Below are 21,468 nucleotides of genomic sequence, written 5' to 3' on the forward strand. Positions count from 1 at the left end.
AGGGGTTTGGTAGTTTAGGGGTTCGGTAGGTTAGTGGTCAATAGGTTAGTGGGTCGGTAGGTGAGGGGTTGGCAGGTTAGGTGTCAGTCGGCTAGTGGTCGGCAGGTTAGTGGGTCAATAGGTTAGGGGTCAGTAGGTTAGTGGATCGGTAGGTTAGTGGATCGGTAGGTTAGGGGTTCGGTAGGTCAGGGGTCAGTAGGATAGTGGGTCGGTAGGTTAGGGGTTCGGTAGGATAGTGGGTCGGTAGGTTAGGGGTTCGGTAGGATAGTGGGTCGGTAGGTTAGTGGATCGGTACATTAGGGGTTCGGTAGGATAGTGGGTTGGTAGGTTAGTGGGTCGGTAGGTTAGGGGTTCGGTAGAATAGTGGGTCGGTAGGTTAGTGGATCGGTAGGTTAGGGGTCGGTAGGTCAGGGGTTCAGTAGGTTAGTGGATCGGTACATTAGGGGTTCGGTAGGATAGTGGATTGGTGGGTTAGGGATCGGTAGGTCAGGGGTTCAGTAGGATAGTGGGTCGGTAGGTCAGGGGTCGGTAGGTCAGGGGTCCGGTGAAATTGCAGCAGTCTCCTGGAGCTCACTCGATCACCATTGGGGGTCGGACAGGAAATTCGCAGGCCCCGTCTCTCTCCCAATCTGCTTGGTCTCTGGTTCCATGAGGATGAAGACTCGGAGCTGGGAACCTCGGTCAGTGCTGATCTGTGCTTGGATCTTTTAATCTTTTAACCTCTTACTTGTTCACTCACCCCGTGTTTACTTAACCACTCCACCTGAGCAGCACAATAATACATCAAGCATTACATGGCAGAGCTCTTTGTAAATCAGAGCATCATCCAACATCCCGGAAACGTCAGGGAGTAAAACCCAAACAAGAGTCGAACTCCAGAATCGCGGGAATCGAGCGTTGTCAGGCCGTTGCTAAGGACGGCCACATTTTACGGCAGGTCAAAAAAATTTAATGCTACCGTCCATTTGATATCGCTTGCGTCAAGGAAGGCAACTTTGCTTTGTTCCTATTTAGAATTACACAGAATGACCAGCACAGAAACAGGCCATTCGATCCAACAGGTCCGTGCCCCACACCAGCCCCCTCCCACCCCTCTCCATCTCACCCCATCAACATATCCTTCTATTCCTTTCTCCCTCATGTGTTTATCCAGCGTCCACTACCCCACCCTCACTCAGGCTGTGAGGTCACACGCAACCTCGGGACTTTGTTCAGTCCTGAGCTGAGCTTCCCGCCACAAACCTGCCCCATTTCTAAGATGACCTCTTCCCATCCATAGAACATTGTCATAGAAACATAGAAAATAGGTACAGGAGTAGGCCATTCGGCCCTTCGAGCCTGCACCGCCATTCAATAAGATCATGGCTGATCATGCAACTTCAGTACCCCTCTCCTGCTTTCTCTCCATACCCCTTGATCCCTTTACCTGTAAGGGCCATATCTAACTCCCTTTTGAATATATCTAACCAACTGGCCTCAACAACTCTCTGTGGTAGAGAATTCCACAGGTTCACAATTCTCTGAGTGAAGAAGTTTCTCCTCATCTCGGTCCTATTTGGCTCACCCCTTATCCTTAGACTGTGTCCCCTGGTTCTGGACTTCCCCAACATCGGGAACATTCTTCCTGCATCTAACCTGTCCAGTCCCGTCAGAATTTTATATGTTTCTATGAGATCCCCTCTCACTCTTCTAAACTCCAGTGAATATAAGCCTTGTTGATCCAGTCTTTCTTCATATGTCTGCTTACACTCTCAACTCACATTCTCCACAAAACCCTCATCCAGGCGTTCATAGAATCATAAATACTTACAGCACAGGAGGCAGCCATTCAGCCCATCATGCTGGGTCAGCTCTGTGAAAGATCATCATCATCATCATAGTCAGTCCCTCGGAATCGAGGAAGACTTGTTTTCACTCTAAAAATGAGTCCTTAGGTGGCTGACAGTTCAATATGAGAACCACAGTCCCTGTCACAGGTGGGACAGACAGTGGTTGAAGGAAAGAGTGGGTGGGGAGTCTGGTTTACCGCACACTCCTTCCGCTGCCTGCGCTTGGTTTCCACATGCTCTTGGCGATGAGACTCGAGGCAATGTGAAAGAACAGTCGTGCTCGGGCTCACAGTCCCCAACCCTGCAGGTTCCTTTCATCGCCTCAAGGATCACTTCTTCACTGTTCTCCTAGCCTCCCTCCTTCATAAACCTTGGCAAAGTCACAACTCCAGCCGAAGTCCTTTCCTGAACACTGGTTTCTCCCCATCTTCATCCACCTCCCGACAAGTTGACTCCCAGATCCTCAGTCCATTCCCGGCTGAGTAATCTGCAGCGAGATATCCCAAACCCCTCCTTCCACCATCGGAGGCCACTCCTCTCGTGCCCCTCTGAAACTCTCGTCCAAAACCACCAATGACTTGCTCCCTCTCTCCGGCATTTGGAGCCTCCTAATAGCTCAGCTCCTTGGCTGTGACTTCGATCTTGTCCCACATTCCGTTGTCCCTGTAATTTGGTGCGAGATGTAACGATGCTGGAGAAGTGCTATATAATTTCGAGTCATTCCTTAAACAGAATAGTATGCCATACAGACAGCCCTTATCTCCTGCAATGAATTCTTCACATTTTTCAAATTGTTGTTGGTTTCTCTCAACAAGAATCAGGTTTGTGCTGTTACAGATTTTATTTCATTGTAAATTAACCCATCGGGTAAACGATCGAGTTTTCTCATTCTGTCATCTCTATATTCAGGGTCTAATAAACCAGAAGCCTCAATCGAACTTGTGAAGCGGGGAGTCTTATAGTAGGGAGGCTTAAGGGACTTGTCTTCTGTGGATGGCAGTGCCGTGCTGATGGTGCTGGATTAGCAAGTCACAGAGAGCTCACCATAGCAAGTGTGTGGGACTGAGTTAGACCGGGATAGGGTAGCATAGTGCTTTTGGTACTGGACGAGTAATCTAGAGGCCTGGAATAATGATCCGGCGACATGAGTCCAAATTCCACCACAGAATTTAAATTCAGTTAATAAATCTGGAATCAGTAAAGATGACCGTGAAACTACCGGATTGTCGTAAAAACCCATCGGGTTCACTAATGCCCTTTAGGGAAGGAAATCTGCCGCCCTTACCCGGCCTGGGCCTATATGTGACTCCAGACCCACAGCAAAGTGGTTGACTCTTAACTGCCCTCTGAAATGGCCCAGCGAGACACCAAACCGCTGCAAATATCCAGCACAGACTGCAGCAATTGAATGCGGCAGCTCACCACCACCTTCTCAAGGGGATGGGCAATAAATGCCAGCAACGCCCACATCCCGAGAATGAATTTTTTTCAAATGTTCCGTAAATCTGGTCATTTGTGGGACGGTCTCAGTAAAATGACCATGGAGCTGCTGGATTGTCGGAAAAACCCAACTGGTTCACTAAAGCCATTCGGTGAAGGGAATCTCTAGCTTACACATAACTCCAGTTCCACACTGTGAGCTCGACTCTGTCCCCTCAGGGTAACCCGGACTGGGCAGTAGATGCTGCCTTGTCCACATCCCGTGATCAAATCAAAACAACTTGTACCTGTTTCTCGGGGTGATTAAATGAGTTGGGTGCCATCCCCAACAGTGAGCCCAACTGGGGAATTGGAGAAGCCTAGATTTCACCTCACTGTGTCTGATTCTTTCACCAACTCTGATTCGAACATGGGTGGAGTCTTGCTCAGTGATCTCCCAGTCCTGTACACTTCTACTAAACCCACTAACTCCAGACTCCACTATTCCTGGCCGGCCTCCCACCTTACACTCTCTGTAAACTAGAGGTGATCCAAAACTCAGCTGCCCGTGTCCTAACTCGCACCAAGTCCCAATCACCCATTACCCCTGGGCTCGCTGATCTACTTTGGCTCCCGGTTAAGCAACGCCTCGATTTCAAAATTCTCATCCTTGTTTACAAATCCCTCCATGGCCTTTGCCCCCTCCCTATCTCTATAATCTCCTCCAGCCCCTCAAACCCCACCCCGAAATATCTGCGCTCCTCCAATTCTTGAGCATCCGCGATTTCCATCGCTCCACCATTGGCGGCCGTGCCTTCAGCTGCCTGGGCCCCAAGCTCTGGAATTCCCTCCCTAAACCTCTCCGCCTCTTTATCTCCACCTTTAAGATGCCCCTTAAGAGCCACCTCTTTGACCAAGTCGTAATATCTCCTGATGTGGCTTGGTGTCAAATTTTGTGATAACACTCCTTGGAATGCCTTGCAACGGTTTACTACGCTAAATGCACTATATAAATGCAAGTTGTTGTTGTAAACACTGTTGGAGGTGGCTTGCACTGGTCCAGACACCATTACTTGTGTGTCTTTCACTGGATGCCAGCATTCCGATAACCGCACTGCAAACAATATCAGAGGCACACGTGTGGAAGAATTAATATTTTAATCTCCATTCTTATAACTGAAGACTGCAGTATTCGCTTGAACGAGCACACAGTGTATAAAATAGAACTTGTAAAGAGATTTAAATCTTTCAACACTAAGTATCCTGAGCATTTCATTCCGGTATTTAACATCGCACATTAACATTTCAGATTCTTTCTAGGAGGCATTTACACAGCAAAGCATTTGGTTCTAACACAAGGTTTAAAACAACCCGCTTTCAGAGCACTTCCTGACTTCATTAAATAGTGAATCATACCAAAAGTCATTCTCACCAGGGGAGCGATCATTTGAAAAAGAACATTATATACAATTATGTGTGTGTGTAGTGCTGCCATAATCGAGGCTGTTCCTGCGTGGGGATGAAGGCGACTGAATCGACGTCAGAGCAGAAATAATCAGAGAAATATTTCTCAGGGCAAGATGGCAAAAAAAAGGAACTAAAACCGAGATGTTGTTTGTTGAAAGGAACCAGCCAGGGTTGAAGAGGCGAGAGGGGCGAACATTCTGGAGAGGTTTCTGGTTATCACTAAGTGCCTTGCTTTCTCGGGAGTGCCTGTTTATACAGGTTTTACTCTACTTCAGTCATGATTTAAACAAACTGCTTGCTCCGTCACAAACAACTCGACAGCATTCAGCCAATTCTCCTCTTGGCAATGCTGTTCACCCCGACTGACCCCAAAACCATCTGCAGTGCGGCTATGCACAGGACATTTATAAAATGTACAATACTCCTTTAACAATTCGCCTTACAAAATGCCATCCGTCAACAACCATCGCAAGATTCCTCCCTTCGCACACAACAGAAAATAGACCGATGCTCACCTCTTTACATAATATCGCATCATTTTATCACAGGCCCCACACACACACATTTCATCGACACATTATAAAATGCAGCCTTGTATTATCGGGCAATATGTGTTCATTTATAAAACTGGGTCTTCAAAAATAAAGTTCAGGCTGCAGTCGACTCACTGCCTCTCTCAGTAACAGTCTGTTTGTTGTTCAATCTAATGAGGAACAGAGTGGACGCACTAAAACACTGTAGCATGTACGGCAGGAGTGGAGTATTTTAACCCTTCAAGTCACACTATCCTGTGCTGCTCTCATTACACAAACAAGATTTGATTCATAAACATCCCCGGAAAATAGGCCGCTGTTGGTTTTTTTGTTAAAACTGATTTTTACTAAAAGCAGAATGGACAGAATTCTGGCAGCAACAGCCCCCACTCTCCCACTGGGGTCGGGGTCGGAGTAGCCCCTGCAAGTTCAGACCGCCCCCCCCACCACCGACTTTCAAATCTGGGGCACTGAGGCCAACTCCAAACCTGCCAAGACCAGCCAACTTAGCAGGGGCCAGAAATCAAAGCTGGAGCCTTCTGGTCTGTGTGGATGTGTGTTGTACCCAGCCTCGACAGAGCAGTGTGACTCTGTAACCCAGACTAGACAGAGCAGTGTGACTCTGTAACCCAGCCAGTGACAGAGCAGTGTGACTCTGTAACCCAGCCAGTGACAGAGCAGTGTGACTCTGTAACCCAGCCAGTGACAGAGCAGTGTGACTCTGTAACCCAGCCAGTGACAGAGCAGTGTGACTCTGTAACCCAGCCAGTGACAGAGCAGTGTGACTCTGTAACCCAGCCATCACTTACCATTCAAACTCTCCCAAATAATCTCACTGTCCTCAGAAGAGTTAAAATGCCCATGCCCGGGCCGGTATCCACGGAGTGACACCTTGGGTCAGCGCTGTCACTCGGCTCATTGAGTGTATTCAAGACCAATTCCTGGAGGCGTGGTGCAGATGGAGACAGAACCTGGAATGGGGGTGGGAACATCCCGGGCATCACTCCCTCACTTCCTGCACTCAGCACGTTGTCCAGGCTACACCAAGAGCCCAGCACTGATCCTCCCTCCTGTCATACAGCTCAAAGCACTCTCTCCAAACACAACCCAAATTTGTAATGGCAAAATCTCCAATTCGTACTTTTGGATGTTCAAGTGAGAAGAGAATGAAAACTCTGCCCGTCCTGAATATTTCCCCAAACAAATGTCAACACAGCATGGTCGGCTGTGAGTCAGAAGGATGCAGGGTCAAGCCCCATTCACAGCTTGAACATACAATCAGCACAATACGGAGGGAGTGCTGCGCTGACCAACAGCAGCGGCTTTCGGAGACGTTAAAACCGCGGTCCGTCTGGGCTCGCGGGCGGAGGTTAAAGATCCTATTGACAGAAGAGCCGGCATCTCTCCCGCTGTCACTCGACCAAAGCTGTTCGGTTCACCTCATTTGCTGTCTGTGGGATCTTGCTGTTCCCAACTGAGTAGAACGTGAATCACCGGGGAGTTTATTTGCAGTGCTGAGGAATCTGTCAGACAGAGGTAGGGGCAGGTCCGTTCAGTGAGAGTCACCCCAGTCGGTAGGAGTAGGGGAGGATGTGGAAGGGGAGGGGTTTCTGGAGCAGATGCAGTCTGACCATTGCGTACATCACTGAGCGGGCCGGATAAAGTGAAGTGTGCAGAGAGCTTTAAGAGATGGTCCTTTAAACATGTAATCACCACTTGGGAACACGCTGCAATGCAATAACACAGTCAAGTGGTGGGGGAACAGTAAGTGGGAGAGGGGAGGAGCAGGGCGTCGCACCCCGGGACCACAACACCCCCCCCCCCCCCCGCCTCCCCCACCCACCCCGAGCGCCCCAGGTTGGGAGGGACAAGAGTACAGAATAGCCTAGCTTGTGACAAGGGACGACCCACAATGCCACGTGCCTCCGCCACTCTGCATTTCATTCGTCAGCCTAACCACCCGTTCTCAAATCAGTAGCTCAGTGCTCAGAGTCAGACCTTTCCAAACCGCCCACTCCGGATCACCATTTATCACCCAATAAAATGAATGGGGGGAAACTGCAGGCCTGCAAGCACAATGCTGGAAACCCACAGGCTTGTATTCCCCACCATACTGTGACTCTATCACAGGAACTGGGGGGGGGGGGGGGGGAAAAGAGAGGGAGAGATCCTGCATTTAACCAGCACTGCTCCGGTCAGTGAGTGCTGGGCGTGGTTTAACCAGCACTGCTCCGGTCAGTGAGTGCTGGGCGTGGTTTAACCAGCACCGGTCTGGTCAGTGAGCACTGGGCGTGGTTTAACCAGCACTGCTCCGGTCAGTGAGCACTGGGTGTGGTTTTACCAGCACCGGTCTGGTCAGTGAGCACTGGGCGTGGTTTAACCAGCACTGCTCCGGTCAGTGAGTACTGGGTGTGGTTTTACCAGCACCGGTCTGGTCAGTGAGCGCTGGGCGTGGTTTAACCAGCACCGGTCCAGTCAGTGAGCGCTGGGCGTGGTTTAACTAGCACTGGTCCAGTCAGTGAGCGCTGGGTGTGGTTTAACCAACAGTGGTCTGGTCAGTGAGTGCTGGGTGTGGTTTAACCAGCACTGGTCTGGTCAGTGAGTGCTGGGCGTGGTTTAACCAGCAGTGGTCTGGTCAGTGAGTGCTGGGTGTGGTTTAACCAGCACTGGTCTGGTCAGTGAGTGCTGGGCGTGGTTTAACCAGCAGTGGTCTGGTCAGTGAGTGCTGGGTGTGGTTTAACCAGCACTGGGGCTGGGTGCAGTTTAACGTCAGGGATCGCTGAGAGTGCTAGGTGTGCGGTTAGTTTCGGTACTGACCATTCTGCAAACTGCTGTTCTCTCAGTGCTCAGAGACCTGAATCCTTCCCAGACACAAACAATCACTCGACACAATCTCTTCCCAACAGCAGAAGTATATGCATTTTTTTTTGTAAAATTACAATATAGACAATTGAAAACAAAACCCCTTTCCATAAAATGTCTCTGGCTGCCATTGCTCAGCCTACTGCTCCATGTTGGAGCCCTGCCCAGAAGCAGTGTTTTCAGTGAAGGGGGGATGGCCGTTATCGGAGAAACTGTGCGCGTGCTCAAGAAACAAATCCTTTAAGACGCTCAGCTCCTTACTCAGCAGTTTGATTTTTGCCTCCAGCCGCTCGTTCTCCTCCTTCAGCTCCTCCACACGCTGCTGTGTGTCCTGGGCTTTCTGCTTGCTCTTTAAGCGGCTTTTCCTCACCGCCATGTTGTTGCGTTCCCGGCGCTGCCGATACTCCTCGCTCTCCTTGCCGTGACCCGCGCTCTTCTTGCTGGGCTTGCTGGGCGCCATGACGGTGCGGGGCCCCGCGGGGCTGGGCGGGGGGATCTCCTGGACTCGCTGCACGCTCACACCGCTGCCGCTGGGCTCCGGCTGCCCGCGTCTCACTCCATTCCGGCCGCCGTGCTCTCTGGGGGTGGTGCAAATGACAGACCGCTTGCTCATTGGCGTCCGTGCCCACCCCCCCCCTTGATGGTTTGGATTGTCGTCACGTGGGGCTGCTGAAGTGCCGACTCCTCCAACAGTGGCAGAAAACCTGGATCGGGAGCTGGTCTGCGCAGATACTCACAACCTACAGACAAGAACAGACGGTAAAAGACTGCACAGAAACCAAACAGGCAGCAGCTTTACAGACAGATAGCACCTCGTGTCGAGCAACAACCTCCCAGGAACTTTCTGACATCTTATTCAGTTTGGACATGGCGGTATGTGTTAGAGTATGAGGGGGCTTGACAAGGTGAATGCAGAGAGGATGCTTCCACTGATAGGGGAGACTAGAACTAGAGGGCATAATCTTAGAATAAGAGGCCGCGCCCATTTAAAACAGATGTGGAAGAATTTCTTCTCTCTGAGGGTTGTAAATCTGTGGAATTCACTGCCTCAGAGAGCTGTGGAAACTGAGACACTGAATAAATTTAAGACAGAAATAGACAATTTCTTAAACGACAAGGGAATAAGGGGTTATGGGGAGCGGGCAGGGAAGTGGAACTGAGTCCATGATCAGATCAGCCATGATCTTATTAAATGGCGGAGCAGGCTCGAGGGGCCGTATGGCCTACTCCTGCTCCTATTTCTTATGATCTTACGGATTGCCGGTACTGGGCAGGCCGGGGGCAGAGAGCGGGGGACACATCAGTGAGGCACACACAGATAGAGAAACTCTTTTTGGAGTTTATCTGAATAACATAAAACATTAAACCGTGCCACCCGAACAGGTGCAGATGGATGCTTGTATTCCCAAACTCAGCTGGTGTGTTTAGCAAGGCTGCATTAGCCAAAGACCGCCCTAAGTGGAGGAAGTGCATCCGGGAGGGCGCTGGGCACCTCGAGTCTCATCGCCGAGAGCGTGCAGAAACCAAGCGCAGGCAGCGGAAGGAGCGTGCGGCAAACCAGTCCCACCCACCCCCTTCCCTCAACGACTATCTGCCCCGCCTGAGACAGGGACTGTGGTTCCCGTATTGGACTGTTCAGCCACCTAAGGACTCATTTTTAGAGTGGAAGCAAGTCTTCCTCGATTCCGAGGGACTGCCGATGATGATGATGATGATGATGATTATAAACGGGCCTGTCGCCAACCCAGCCCCGAGTGCGGGTGATGCCGGGATTGGCTGGCCCACGGTTACCCAGGCAGGAGATCGGCATGCGGTTGTGGAGACCACTCCCTGTGAATCGCGCAGCGATGGTTACAGCAGGAAAGACACGGGGAGGACGGGTCTCCGTAGAACGAGTCAGCATGCACAGATTAATAAAGCAATGGCCTTTTAATATTATGAACTGCTTTGAATGCTCGTCGTCATCGAGGGGACCCTGGGACATAACGCGAGCACGACGGGTGCATGGACTGGGTGAAACGCAATCCCAATCTGGGTATCGTGGCCCGATTCTGGCAACACACAGGCCGAGATTTTAAATCCACCCTAGCAAGTTGTGGAACGAGAGTTCTTAAGATCCGGTCATCTGTGGGAGAGCACCAGGAAGAAATGGCCGGGAAAAACCGCAGCAGGTTACTAGTTCGCAGGAGGAGATTAAAGCTTTTAACCGTACACTTGACCGCATAAACACTGCCGAGACCCCTTGCTGCCGATTCACGGGCAAACTTTGACCGGGTACTGCAGTGTGTGCAACCCTCGTCAGCACAGTGTAAGTTCACATTATAGTCGCCGCCGCTCTGCTAACCAGCAGCGACCGACCGGTGTGTGTTCACTCAGGCCAGGAGCAGCTGCTCTGTGGGGCACTTTGCCTGGTAACGGTGATTCCAACATCTCTGGGAGATCGGCCCAGGCACTGGTTTGGGTTTGATTATTGGTGAGATCAATCAGTACTCCCGTCCCGCCACGCTGCCTCAAGCCAATGTAACGCCTCAATCTGTCCCAGCAGCCTCAGATCTTTCTCTTCACTTGTCATAATAAAAAATGTTTCCACGAGTTTTTTTTAACATTCAGGAATGAAAGTTTTCAATAAATCAAAACAAAGTACCCAGACTGCAGACTGGGAGCAAGATCACTCTCCGATAGGGAGTCAGGTCGGGGCAGGAAATCGGAGCCGAGCTTTCGTCCCAACACCTTCCCGTCTGGGGGCAGGGGGAGGGGGGCCCTGAGCTACCCAAACACACACACAACCAGCGTGTTCACTCAGGCCACAGGCGGCTGCTCAGTGAGGCAGTCTGTCCGGTAAAGGTGATCCATACGTTCCCCCCCCCCACCAGGTCCTTCCCCCCCCCCGGGTCCGTCCCCTCCCGCCCCCCCTCCCCCCTCTCGCCCCCTCCCCGGGATCGTCCCCTCCCCCTCCCCCTTCCCTCCCCCCTCCCCGGGGTGCAATTGCACAAACATTGTCAACTGCTTCGCGTCAGCTAAGGTTCCGCAGGTTAACTGAGTGGGGGGTGTGGGTCAAGGAATTACAGCAGGATCCCACCACTAGCCACCGGTTTGCGATCGGGAGGAGCTTTCCCTTCACCAACCATGTGTTTCTACGACCAAGCGTGCAGCGCATACCTTTTCTCCAGCTGAGATTAACTCACTGCCTAGATTAAGGTTTAAACGGTGGCTCAGTGGGTCACATTCTCGCCTCCGAGTCAGAAATTCAAGGCTTCAAGTCCCACTCCAGAGAGCTAAGCCCATAATCTAGGCTGATGGAGTGCTGCACTGTCGGAGGGGCAGTACTGAGGGAGCGCCGCACTGTCGGAGGGGCAGAACTGAGGGAGTGCCGCACTGTCGGAGGGGTAGTACTGAGGGAGCGCCGCACTGTCGGAGGGGCAGTACTGAGGGAGCGCCGCACTGTCGGAGGGGCAGTACTGAGGGAGCGCCGCACTGTCGGAGGGGCAGTACTGAGGGAGCACCGCACTGTCGGAGAGGCAGTACTGAGGGAGCGCCGCACTGACGTAGGGGCAGTACTGAGGGAGCACCGCACTGTCGGAGAGACAGTACTGAGAGAGCGCCGCGCTGTCGGAGGGGCAGTACTAAGGGAGTGCTGCACTGTCGGAGGTGCCGTCTTTCTGATACGACATTAAACCGAAGCCCCGTCTGCCCTCTCAGGTGCATGCAAAAGATCAGGGGGACGAGCAGGGGGAGTTCTTCCCGGTATCCTGGCATTATATTTATCCTTGAACCAATACCTAAACCAGATTATCTGGTCATTTTCACATTGCTGTGTGTGGGAGCTTGCTGTGTGCAAATTGGCTGCCGCATTTCCCACATTACAATAGTGACTACACTTCAAAAGTACTTCATTGGCTGTAAAGCGCTTTGGGACACCCTGAGATCGAGAAAGGCGTTATGGAAACACAAGTCTGTCTTATTTTTCTTTGAACATTTACTCATCTGTGTATGCACCAACATTAGCGTCCTCGACCAGGCCAACATCCCAGCATTGAAGCACTGACCACACTTGATCAGCTCCGCTGGGCAGGCCACATTGTTCGCCTGCCAGACACGAGACTCCCAAAGCAAGCGCTCTACTCAGAACTCCTACACGGCAGGCGAGCCAAAGGTGGGCAGCGGAAACGTTACAAGGACACCCTCAAAGCCTCCCTGATAAAGTGCATCATCCCCATCGACACCTGTGAGTCCCTGGCCAAAGACCGCCCTAAGTGGAGGAAGTGCATCCGGGAGGGCGCTGAGCATCTCGAGTCTCATCGGCGAGAGCATGCAGAAATCAAGCGCAGACAGCGGAAGGAGCGTGCGGCAAACCAGTCCCACCCTCCCCTTCCCTCAACGACTATCTGTCCCACCTGTGACAGGGACTGTGGTTCCCGTATTGGACTGTTCAGTCACCTAAGGACTCATTTTAAGAGTGGAAGCAAGTCTTTCTCGATTCCGAGGGACTGCCTATGATGATGATGACGTTATGTTGGCTGTATAAGATCCAGCTGGTATCGATCTCCATGCCCGTGTTCACAAGGCATACTGTGTTATGCCTGCTCTTTTCGACATTAACTCCGAATTTTACTCTGTTGATCCAGCTGAGCTCTGAGCCCACCTCCTACATACTTCTCCCTCTCCGTAAAACCGCGCCGTCTTGCAAAACTCGTTCCTTCCCAGTACCTCAAATTGCTGCCCTCCCTCAGACTTCCTCCTCCAGTCTACGGGCTATTAAACCCCGAGTCAAGGCGCCACCTGATCACCACATCCCCCGTGATCTCGGCCCCTCCGCCAGTTTCCCAATAACACCATGGATTGTGCTACACCCTGGAACGGTGAATGAAAGGATGGTGCAGCCACATTTCAGTGCAAGTCTGACGCCCAGCACAAAACCAATACAATTACCACATTCGAGTTCCATTGCTCCACCATCGGTGGCCGTGCCCTCAGCTGCCTGGGCCCCAAGCTCTGGAACTCCCTCCCTAAACCTCTCCACCTCTGTCTCCTCCATTAGACACTCCTTACAACCCACCTCTTTGACCAAACATTTAGTCACCTGTCCTAACATCTCCCCAGTTGACTCGGTGTCAATTTTTTTGTCTGATAACATTCCTGTGCAGTGCCTTGGGATGTTTTTACGACATTAAAAAGGTGTTACATAAATGTAAACTGTTGGACTTATCCCTTAATTTCCACCTCCTCTTCTCAACCACATCTGGGCAGATCGAGCAGAACATGAGGATCCAGAACACTAACTACAGAGTTCTCGCTGTGCGTGTGAAATGCAGGAGGCCCAACACAATATTGTCAACATCGCACAAGGCCCGATCACTTTTAAGTGTTGTACGAGGTCATTGCTGCTACATGCACAGCATACCCACAGAACGCTCAGTCTAGCAAGGTGCTAGCGCCTTTGGGAAATGAGAGAGGGGGCGGCTTGGGAAAGAGAGAAAATTGGCAGGAAAGGAAATCTGTAAAACCAATTTAAGAGAAGCAGTATTTCATTTTGAGCTTGGCTGCTGTTCTCGAGGGCTGAATTGGCAACAGACTCGCTTGTTGGAAAGGAGTTACGCAGCTTTGATGCCGTTTCGTGCCCAGACCTGAATACTTAGTGGCTGCAGAGCAAAAGGGAGAAAGAGAGAGGGATACGCAAGCAAGTACTTCACACACATTCCATTTTATCGAGATCCCTGGCACGGCCCTGAGAAATAAGAACATAAGAATTAGGAACAGGAGTAGGCCATCTAGCCCCTCGAGCCTGCTCCGCCATTCAACAAGATCATGGCTGATCTGGCCGTGGACTCAGCTCCACTTACCCGCCCGCTCCCCGTAACCCTTAATTCCCTTATTGGTTAAAAATTGGCAGGGTTGAGAGAGCAGCATCTCACTTCCGTGCCACACATACTCCGGCTGATATTATCTCTGGTGTCCGATTGGACCCGGAGCCGAGGTTCCTACCCCATATCCTCTCCATCACTCACACCGCCTACTTTCACCTCCGTAACATCGCCCATCTCCGCCTCTGCCTCAGCTCACCTCCTGAAACCCTCATCCGTGCCTTTATTACCTCCACACTCAGCTACTCCAACGCTCTCCTGGCCGGCCTCCCAACTTCCACCCTCCTCAAACTTGAGCTCCTCCAAAACCTGGCTGCCGTGTTCTAACTCACACCGTCATCCCCTGTGCTCTCTAACTTACATTGGCTCCCGGTCCGACAACGCTTCAATTATAAAATTCTCATGTTGTGGAGGGATTTGAAAATCAGAATAAGAAATAGGAACAGGAGTAGGCCATATGGCCCCTCGAGCCTGCTCCGCCATTCAATAAGATCATGGCTGATCTGATCATGGACTCAGCTCCACTTCCCTGCCCGCTCCCCATAACCCCTTATCGCCTATCATTTAAGAAACTGTCTATTTCTGACTTAAATTTATTCAATGTCCCAGCTTCCACAACTCTCTGAGGCAGCGAATTCCACAGATCCACAACCCTCAGAGAAGAAATTTCTCCTCATCTCAGTTTTAAATGGGTGGACCCTTATTCTAAGATCATGCCCCCTATTTCTAGTCTCCCCCATCAGTGGAAACATCCTCTCTGCATCCACCTTGTCAAGCCCCCTCATAATCTTATACGTATCGATAAGATCACCTCTCATTCTTCTGAATTCCAATGAGTAGAGGCCCAACCTACTCAACCTTTCCTCATAAGTCAACCCCCTCATCCCCGCAATCAACCTAGTGAACCTTCTCTGAACTGCCTCCATAGCAAGTATATCCTTTCGTAAATATGGAAACCAAAACTGCACGCAGTATTCCAGGTGTGGCCTCACCAATACCCTGTATAGCTGTAGCAAGACTTCCCTGCTTTTATACTCCATCTCCTTTGCAATAAAGGCCAAGATACCATTGGCCTTTCTGATCACTTGCTGTATGTGCATTCTAACCTTTTGTGTTTCATGAACAAGTACCTCCAGGTCCCACGCATTTTGCAATCTTTCTCTATTTAAATAATAACCTGCTCTTTGATTTTCTACTGCCAAAGTGCATGACCTCACACTTTCTAACATTATTCTCCATCTGCCAAATTTTTGCCCATTCACTTAACCTGTCTATATCCTTTTGCAGATTTTTTGTGTCCTCCTCACACATTGCTTTTCCTCCCATCTTTGTATCATCAGCAAACTTGGCTACATTACACTCAGTCCCTTCTTCCAAGTCGTTAATGTAGATTGTAAATATTTGGGGTCCCAGCACTGATCCCTGCTGCACCCCACTAGTTATTGGTTGCCAACCAGAGAATGAACCATTTATCCCGAATCTCTGTTTTCTGTTAGTTAGCCAATCCTCTATCCATGCTATTATATTACCCCGTGACCTTTTATCTTGTGCAGTAACCTTTTATGTGACACCTTGTCAAATGCCTTCTGAAAGTCCAAATCCACCACATCCACTGGTTCCCCTTTATCCACCCTGTTTGTTACATCCTCAAAGAACTCCAGCAAATTTGTCAAACATGACTTCCCCTTCATAAATCCATGCTGACTCTGCCTGAGCGAATTTTGCTTATCCAAATGACTCCATTATTAAAGAAGCTCTCCTGCCAGTAACCACTCCCGTGGAAATCACAAGCCAATCCTGCCTGTGTCGGCTCTTTTAAATAGCTAGCCCCCTGCTCTTTCCCCGTAGCCCTGCGAGTATCTATCCAATTCCCCTTTAGAAAGTTACTATCGAATTTGCTTCCACCACCCTTTCAGGCAGTGCGTTTCAGATCACAATTACTTTTAAACGTTAACAGTCTACAGCTCGCACTGATGTGAACTGGTTTCGGTTTGAGATCACCACCGTTGATCTGGTGCAATTCAGGTGCAAAGCCCAGCCCAAGCTGACTGGCAGAAGAGGAGGCTACCTACACAAGGTCATCTTACACTGTTGCACTCACTGCACTAACCCAATCGGAAGCCAAGTTTAACAACTTACCAGGTGCCACAACTGCTTGGAAACTTTTAACTTTAGGAAATAGTCACCAGCTTTTGCCAACAGTAAAATGTAACCATTCTCTGCCACTCTAAATTAAATTTGAGATCCCTCTAGTTTGAGTTGTATAACTAATGCATTTTAAAATGATCAGCTCTCATCAATTCTACCAGACAATGTGCAGGTACCAAAGCATGTTTATACACTCACACACACACACATTAAAGATGTCCTGCTAAATGAAGCAGAAAAGCTTGAATGGTGCACCGTTCTGACCTCATATTACTTGTGTTCGATTTTCAGAATCGGACTTGAAGAAAACTTGTATTATGAAAGTTACTGAACTTCCTCGAGAACCAAGAAACAGGATTTATATCACGACACTCGTGAGAATGTCAACTCCCTCATGACTCAGTAACTTGTGGACTGGACAATTCAGCTATGATGCAGTTTTTCGATCAATATGATGTGTAACATCACACTGTGTACATACACTGGACCACCTGACCAGTGAGCAGCGCAGAGAATCTTTGCCCTCCATATAGCCCAGTAGGCGATGAAAGCAATCCAAAGGAACAGGGACTAGTGTGAAACACCCAGGGACAGTCAACTACAGGTCAGAGAACGCAACAGTCACAATCAGAGTCTGGCCTGATAGGGCCAGAAGAAAGGGCTTTAAGGTAGTTGGTTCTGAGGGATAGCCTGGGGCAGCTCTTGCCCGTAAGGATGGTCCTGAAGTTGCAATTATTTTGGCCAAAGAGAATGGGCCAAATCTGTCAGCTAATCAGACATAGAAATAGAGAAAATAGGAGCAGTAGTAGGCCATTCGGCCCTTCGAGTCTGCACCACCATTCAATATGATCATGGCTGATCCTCTATCTCAACACCATATTCCCGATTTTTCCCCATACCCCTTGATGTCTTTAGTATCTAGAAATCTATCTATCTCCGTCTTAAATATATTCAATGACTTGGCCTCCACAGCCTTCTGTGGGAGAGAATTCCACAGGTTCACCACCTTCTGAGCGAAAACATTTCTCATCTCGGTCATAAATTTCCTACCCTGTATCCTGAGACTGTGACCCCTTGTTCTCGACTTTCCAGCCCGGGGGAAACATCCTCCCCGCATCCAGTCTCTCCAACCCAGTCAGAATTTTATACGTTTCAATGAGATCCCCTCTCATTCTTCAGAGAGTTGAGCTTGCATGTGTCCGACGTGAGGGAGAGGAGATGGGGTGTCTAACAGGGGGAGAAGCACAGGGAGATGACGCTGGTTGATTTGTTGGAGGGTTAAATCATGAAGGGAATAGTTTGAGTTGGACGAGAAGTGTCTCACTGTAATGCGAGCCAGAGGAAGGGGTTTTGAGAGCGAACTCGAGGGGAGCCAAGGGAAAGTCCCCCGCTCCCCCGGGGCAGGAGGTAATAGCGGGATTGGAGGAGGCCGACTGTGGTAACAGAGGGGCGGTCAGTCTGGTTAGTAGGATTGCAGGGTGGGGCAGCCCGGAGTGATGGGGAAGTTGAGGGGGTGTCTAAGGATACGGGTGGGAGGGTTTAATAGTTCTTCACCCGAGTGGCAATCATTCAAGTGCAAGCCGAGGCAATGGATGTTACTGGCTGTTCAACCATGGGGGCATCAGCCAAGCCCAATCCCCTTCTCACACAATGCCCGTACAGGTGAAATTTCTAGTAGGGATGGTAATCAGGAGCAGGAACGCGGTGTGATTTGTCCCGAGGCCAACTCTAATTCCCCTCCTCGCACCGTGGGCCCGAGCAACTAACACAGCACAGACTGGCGAGGAGCTGGCACCTTGGCTGTCAAATCCACCCCGTACAGTACCCACTCACCCAGTCGAAGGCCCTGGATTGCTCACAAGTGCAATGAGACTGCATGAACAAACGAACCCAGACTGCTTCAGCTTCCCACCGAATGCACTGAAAACTCTTTTAAACTTTCATACTAAACTTTTTAGCAGCAGCAGCCAGCCCTCTCAACTCTTTGCTAACATTACAAATGGAAAATTTCACGCAGCGAGCTAGGTTGACCGCGGCCGGACTCGAACCTGCAATTTTCTGATAATATCACGGTTATAATTGAAGTTAGACGCCTTATCCATCTATAAGGACTAGAGTGAACCAGTTGGATTTTTACGACAATCAGTGGTCATCATTACGGATACTAGCTTTTTTTATTCCAGATTTATTTAATTGAATTTAAATTCACAGCTGCCGTGGTGGGATTTGAACTCATGTCTCCGGATCATTAATCCAGGCCTCTGGATTTATAGTTCAGTAACATAACCACTATGCTACCGTATAACCAGCACGGCCAGGAACATGTGCAAACGCCGATTACAGTCCCACAAGTGGCAGCAATACAGTACGTCCCGAATTTCAAATATACGCCTCAAGTAGGCAAAAATCAACCCTTCGGAAGTCAATGTTGCCAATATCAATATCCTACAACACAACAGTATCACAGTTTCCAAGTAGCTGTTCACTTTATACTCACTTAGCTAAGTAGTAGGGAGATGAATCGTACCAGCGAATGTGCAAGTGCCTTCTCCAGTTTGAAACATCCACAATTCACTAGCTCCACAAAGACAGCCTGCATCGCTCAGAAAAGGCAACAGTCAATGAACTGTGCCAACACACACGGTAGCATCAACTGCAATTACTGCACTGAGAAACTGACAACAATCGCATTCACAACATATCTCGCTCAACTTGTATTTATAATAACGGCCTTTGGCATAAAAGTTGCCTGAAGGTGTTTCATGGAGGAATAATAATGAGGCGCGCTGGGCCATGGGAGGGAGCTTAGGGCGACGGATGCTAGGGTACAAAAGGTGGAGGTTTGAAAAAGGAGGAATGGAAGAGAGGTGGAGGGGTTTTGGGAGGGAGTCCCAGACAGGAGGGCCAAGGCAGCTAAAGGCTCTGCCATCAACGCTGGACACAGAGTGGGGCAGACACACAGGAAGTGGGGCAGACACACAGGAAGTGGGGCAGACACACAGGAAGTGGGGCAGACACACAGGAAGCCAGTCAGAGGGCAGAGAGGTGGGAAGGTACAAAGTCATGGAGAGACTTGAAGACTCGAACATAGGACAATGACTGATGGGCAAAGACTCACTGGTCGGTTTGGCCTGCCCCCTATTACTGGGATGCTGAGTGCAAGGGCAGGGCAGTGTCGTGGTTACGTTACTCTACTAAGTAATCCAAAGGCCTAGATTAATAATCTGGAGAATGAGAGTTCCAGACCTGCCCTGCCAGTTTGAGAATTTGAATTCAATTTTTAAAAAGCTGGAAATAAAAAGCTGGGACCAGTAAAAGTGACCATGAAGCTGTCGGTTAAAGAATATTTCCTCAGCTCCCCTCGGGTTCTTTTGCCAATCACCTTAAATCTGTTTCCGCTGGTTACCGACCCTCCTGTCACTGGAAAGTTTCTCCTTATTTAAATCGACCAAAATCCTTCATGATTTTGAAAACCTATTGAATCTCCTCTTAACCTTCTCTGCTCGAAGGAGAACAACCCCAGCTTCTCCAGTCTCTCTACATAACTGAAGTCCCTCATCCCTGGAACCATTCTGGTAAATCCCCTCTGCACCCTCTCCAGGGCCTCGTCATCCTTCCTAAAGTTGCGGGGCCCAGAATTGGACACAATACTCCAGCTGGGGCCAAACCGGAGTTTTATAAAGGTTTAGTGTAATGTCCTTGCTTTTGTACTCGATTCCTGTAATAATAAAGCTCAAGATCCTGCATGCTCTTTTTAACGGCCTTCTCAACATGTCCTTCCGTCTTCAAAGATGTGTGTACATAGAAACATAGAAAATAGGAGCAGTAATAGGCAGCCATTCAGCCCTTCGAGTCTGCACCGCCATTCAATATGATCATGACTGATCCTCTATATCAACACCATATTCCCGCTTTTTCCCCATACCCCTCGATGCCTTTTATTTCTAGAAATCTATCTATCTCCCTCTTAAAATATATTATACATACACCCTCAGGTCTCTCTGTTCCTGCACCCCCTTTAAAATTGTACCATTTAGTTCATATTGCCTTTCCTCATTCTTCCTACCAAAATGAATCACTTGACACTACTGGAGGGTGGATGATGATAGGCTGGTTAGGAGGGTAGCACTAAACGATTCTAGGAGTTTGGGCAACAGAGGGGGGGGACTCTGCATCATGGGCGCACTCGGTGACAGACAGGATGTGGGGCATTCAGCTCAGTGCAGGGTCAAAACTGCAAGAAGTTACAAATAGTTCTGTTCATGCTTTGCTGGAGGGAGGGCTGGCATCAAGGGGGCAGAGGTTATAGCAAGGACGAATATCAGCCAGCCTGGCGTTCAACTGAAGGAAATTGTCATTCATCGTGACCTGGAATTAACGGGACAATGGCAGCATGGATACGAAATTGGCTGAGTGACAGGAAACAGAGAGGTGAACGGTTGTTTATCGGACTGGAGAAAGATATACAGTGGTGTTCCCCAGGGGTCAGTACTGGGACCACTGACTTTCTTGATCTATATTAATGACTTAGACTTGGGTGTACAGGGCGCAATTTCAATATTTTCAGGTGACACAAATGTGGAAGTATCGTGAACATCGAGGATAGTGATAGCAAGAGTTTCCATAGGTATATAGAAAGGAAGAGAGTGGCTAGAGTAAATGTTGGTCCCTTGGGGGACGAGACCGGGGAATTAGTCATGGGGAACATGGAGATGGCAGAAACTCTGAACAACTATTTTGTAATGGTCTTTACGGTAGAGGACACTAATAATATTCCAACAGTGGATAGTCAAGGGGCTATGGGGGGGGAGGAACTGAACACAATCACAATCACTAAGGAGGTGGTACTCAGTAAGATAATGGGACTAAAGGCAGATAAATCCCCTGGACCTGATGGCTTGCATCCTAGGGTCTTAAGAGAAGTAGCAGCAGGGATTGTGGATGCATTGGTTGTAATTTACCAAAATTCCCTGGATTCTGGGGAGGCCCCAGCAGATTGGAAAAAAGCAGCAGCAGGATATTTGGAAAAGCAAAATTCGGTCAGGCAGAGTCAGCATGGATTTATGAAGGGGAAGTTATGTTTGACAAATTTGCTAGAATTCTTTGAGGATGTAACAAACAGGGTGGATTTGGACTTCCAGAAGGCATTTGACAAGGTGTCACATAAAAGGTTACTGCACAAGATAAAATATCACGGGATTGGGGGTAATATATTCGCATGGATAGAGGATTGGCTAACTAACAGAAAACAGAGATTCGGGATAAATGGTTCATTCTCTGGTTGGCAATCAGTAACCAGTGGGGTGCCGCAGGGATCAGTGCTGGGACCCCAACTATTTACAATCTATG

General features: G+C 49.5%; 1 protein-coding gene across 2 annotated transcripts in view; it reads right to left on the reverse strand.

Annotated features, from left to right (window-relative positions):
* Positions 1-4,391: 4,391 nt before the first annotated feature.
* LOC139279018 (CCAAT/enhancer-binding protein gamma-like) overlaps positions 4,392-21,468 on the reverse strand; it is a 31,041-nt gene continuing 13,964 nt past the window's right edge. The window contains exons 2-3 of one of the 2 annotated variants that reach the window (XM_070898341.1): positions 18,617-18,712; positions 4,392-8,850 (exon numbers count right to left, since the gene is read on the reverse strand). In XM_070898341.1, the coding sequence (XP_070754442.1) occupies positions 8,250-8,723 (474 nt within the window). In that variant the 5' untranslated portion in view covers positions 8,724-8,850; positions 18,617-18,712 and the 3' untranslated portion in view covers positions 4,392-8,249. The remainder of the gene's footprint in view (positions 8,851-18,616; positions 18,713-21,468) is intronic. The other variant, XM_070898340.1, reaches the window with a different exon arrangement.

The sequence above is a fragment of the Pristiophorus japonicus genome, chromosome 13, assembly GCF_044704955.1.
Source record: "Pristiophorus japonicus isolate sPriJap1 chromosome 13, sPriJap1.hap1, whole genome shotgun sequence".
NCBI classification, from domain to species: Eukaryota; Metazoa; Chordata; class Chondrichthyes; family Pristiophoridae; genus Pristiophorus; species Pristiophorus japonicus.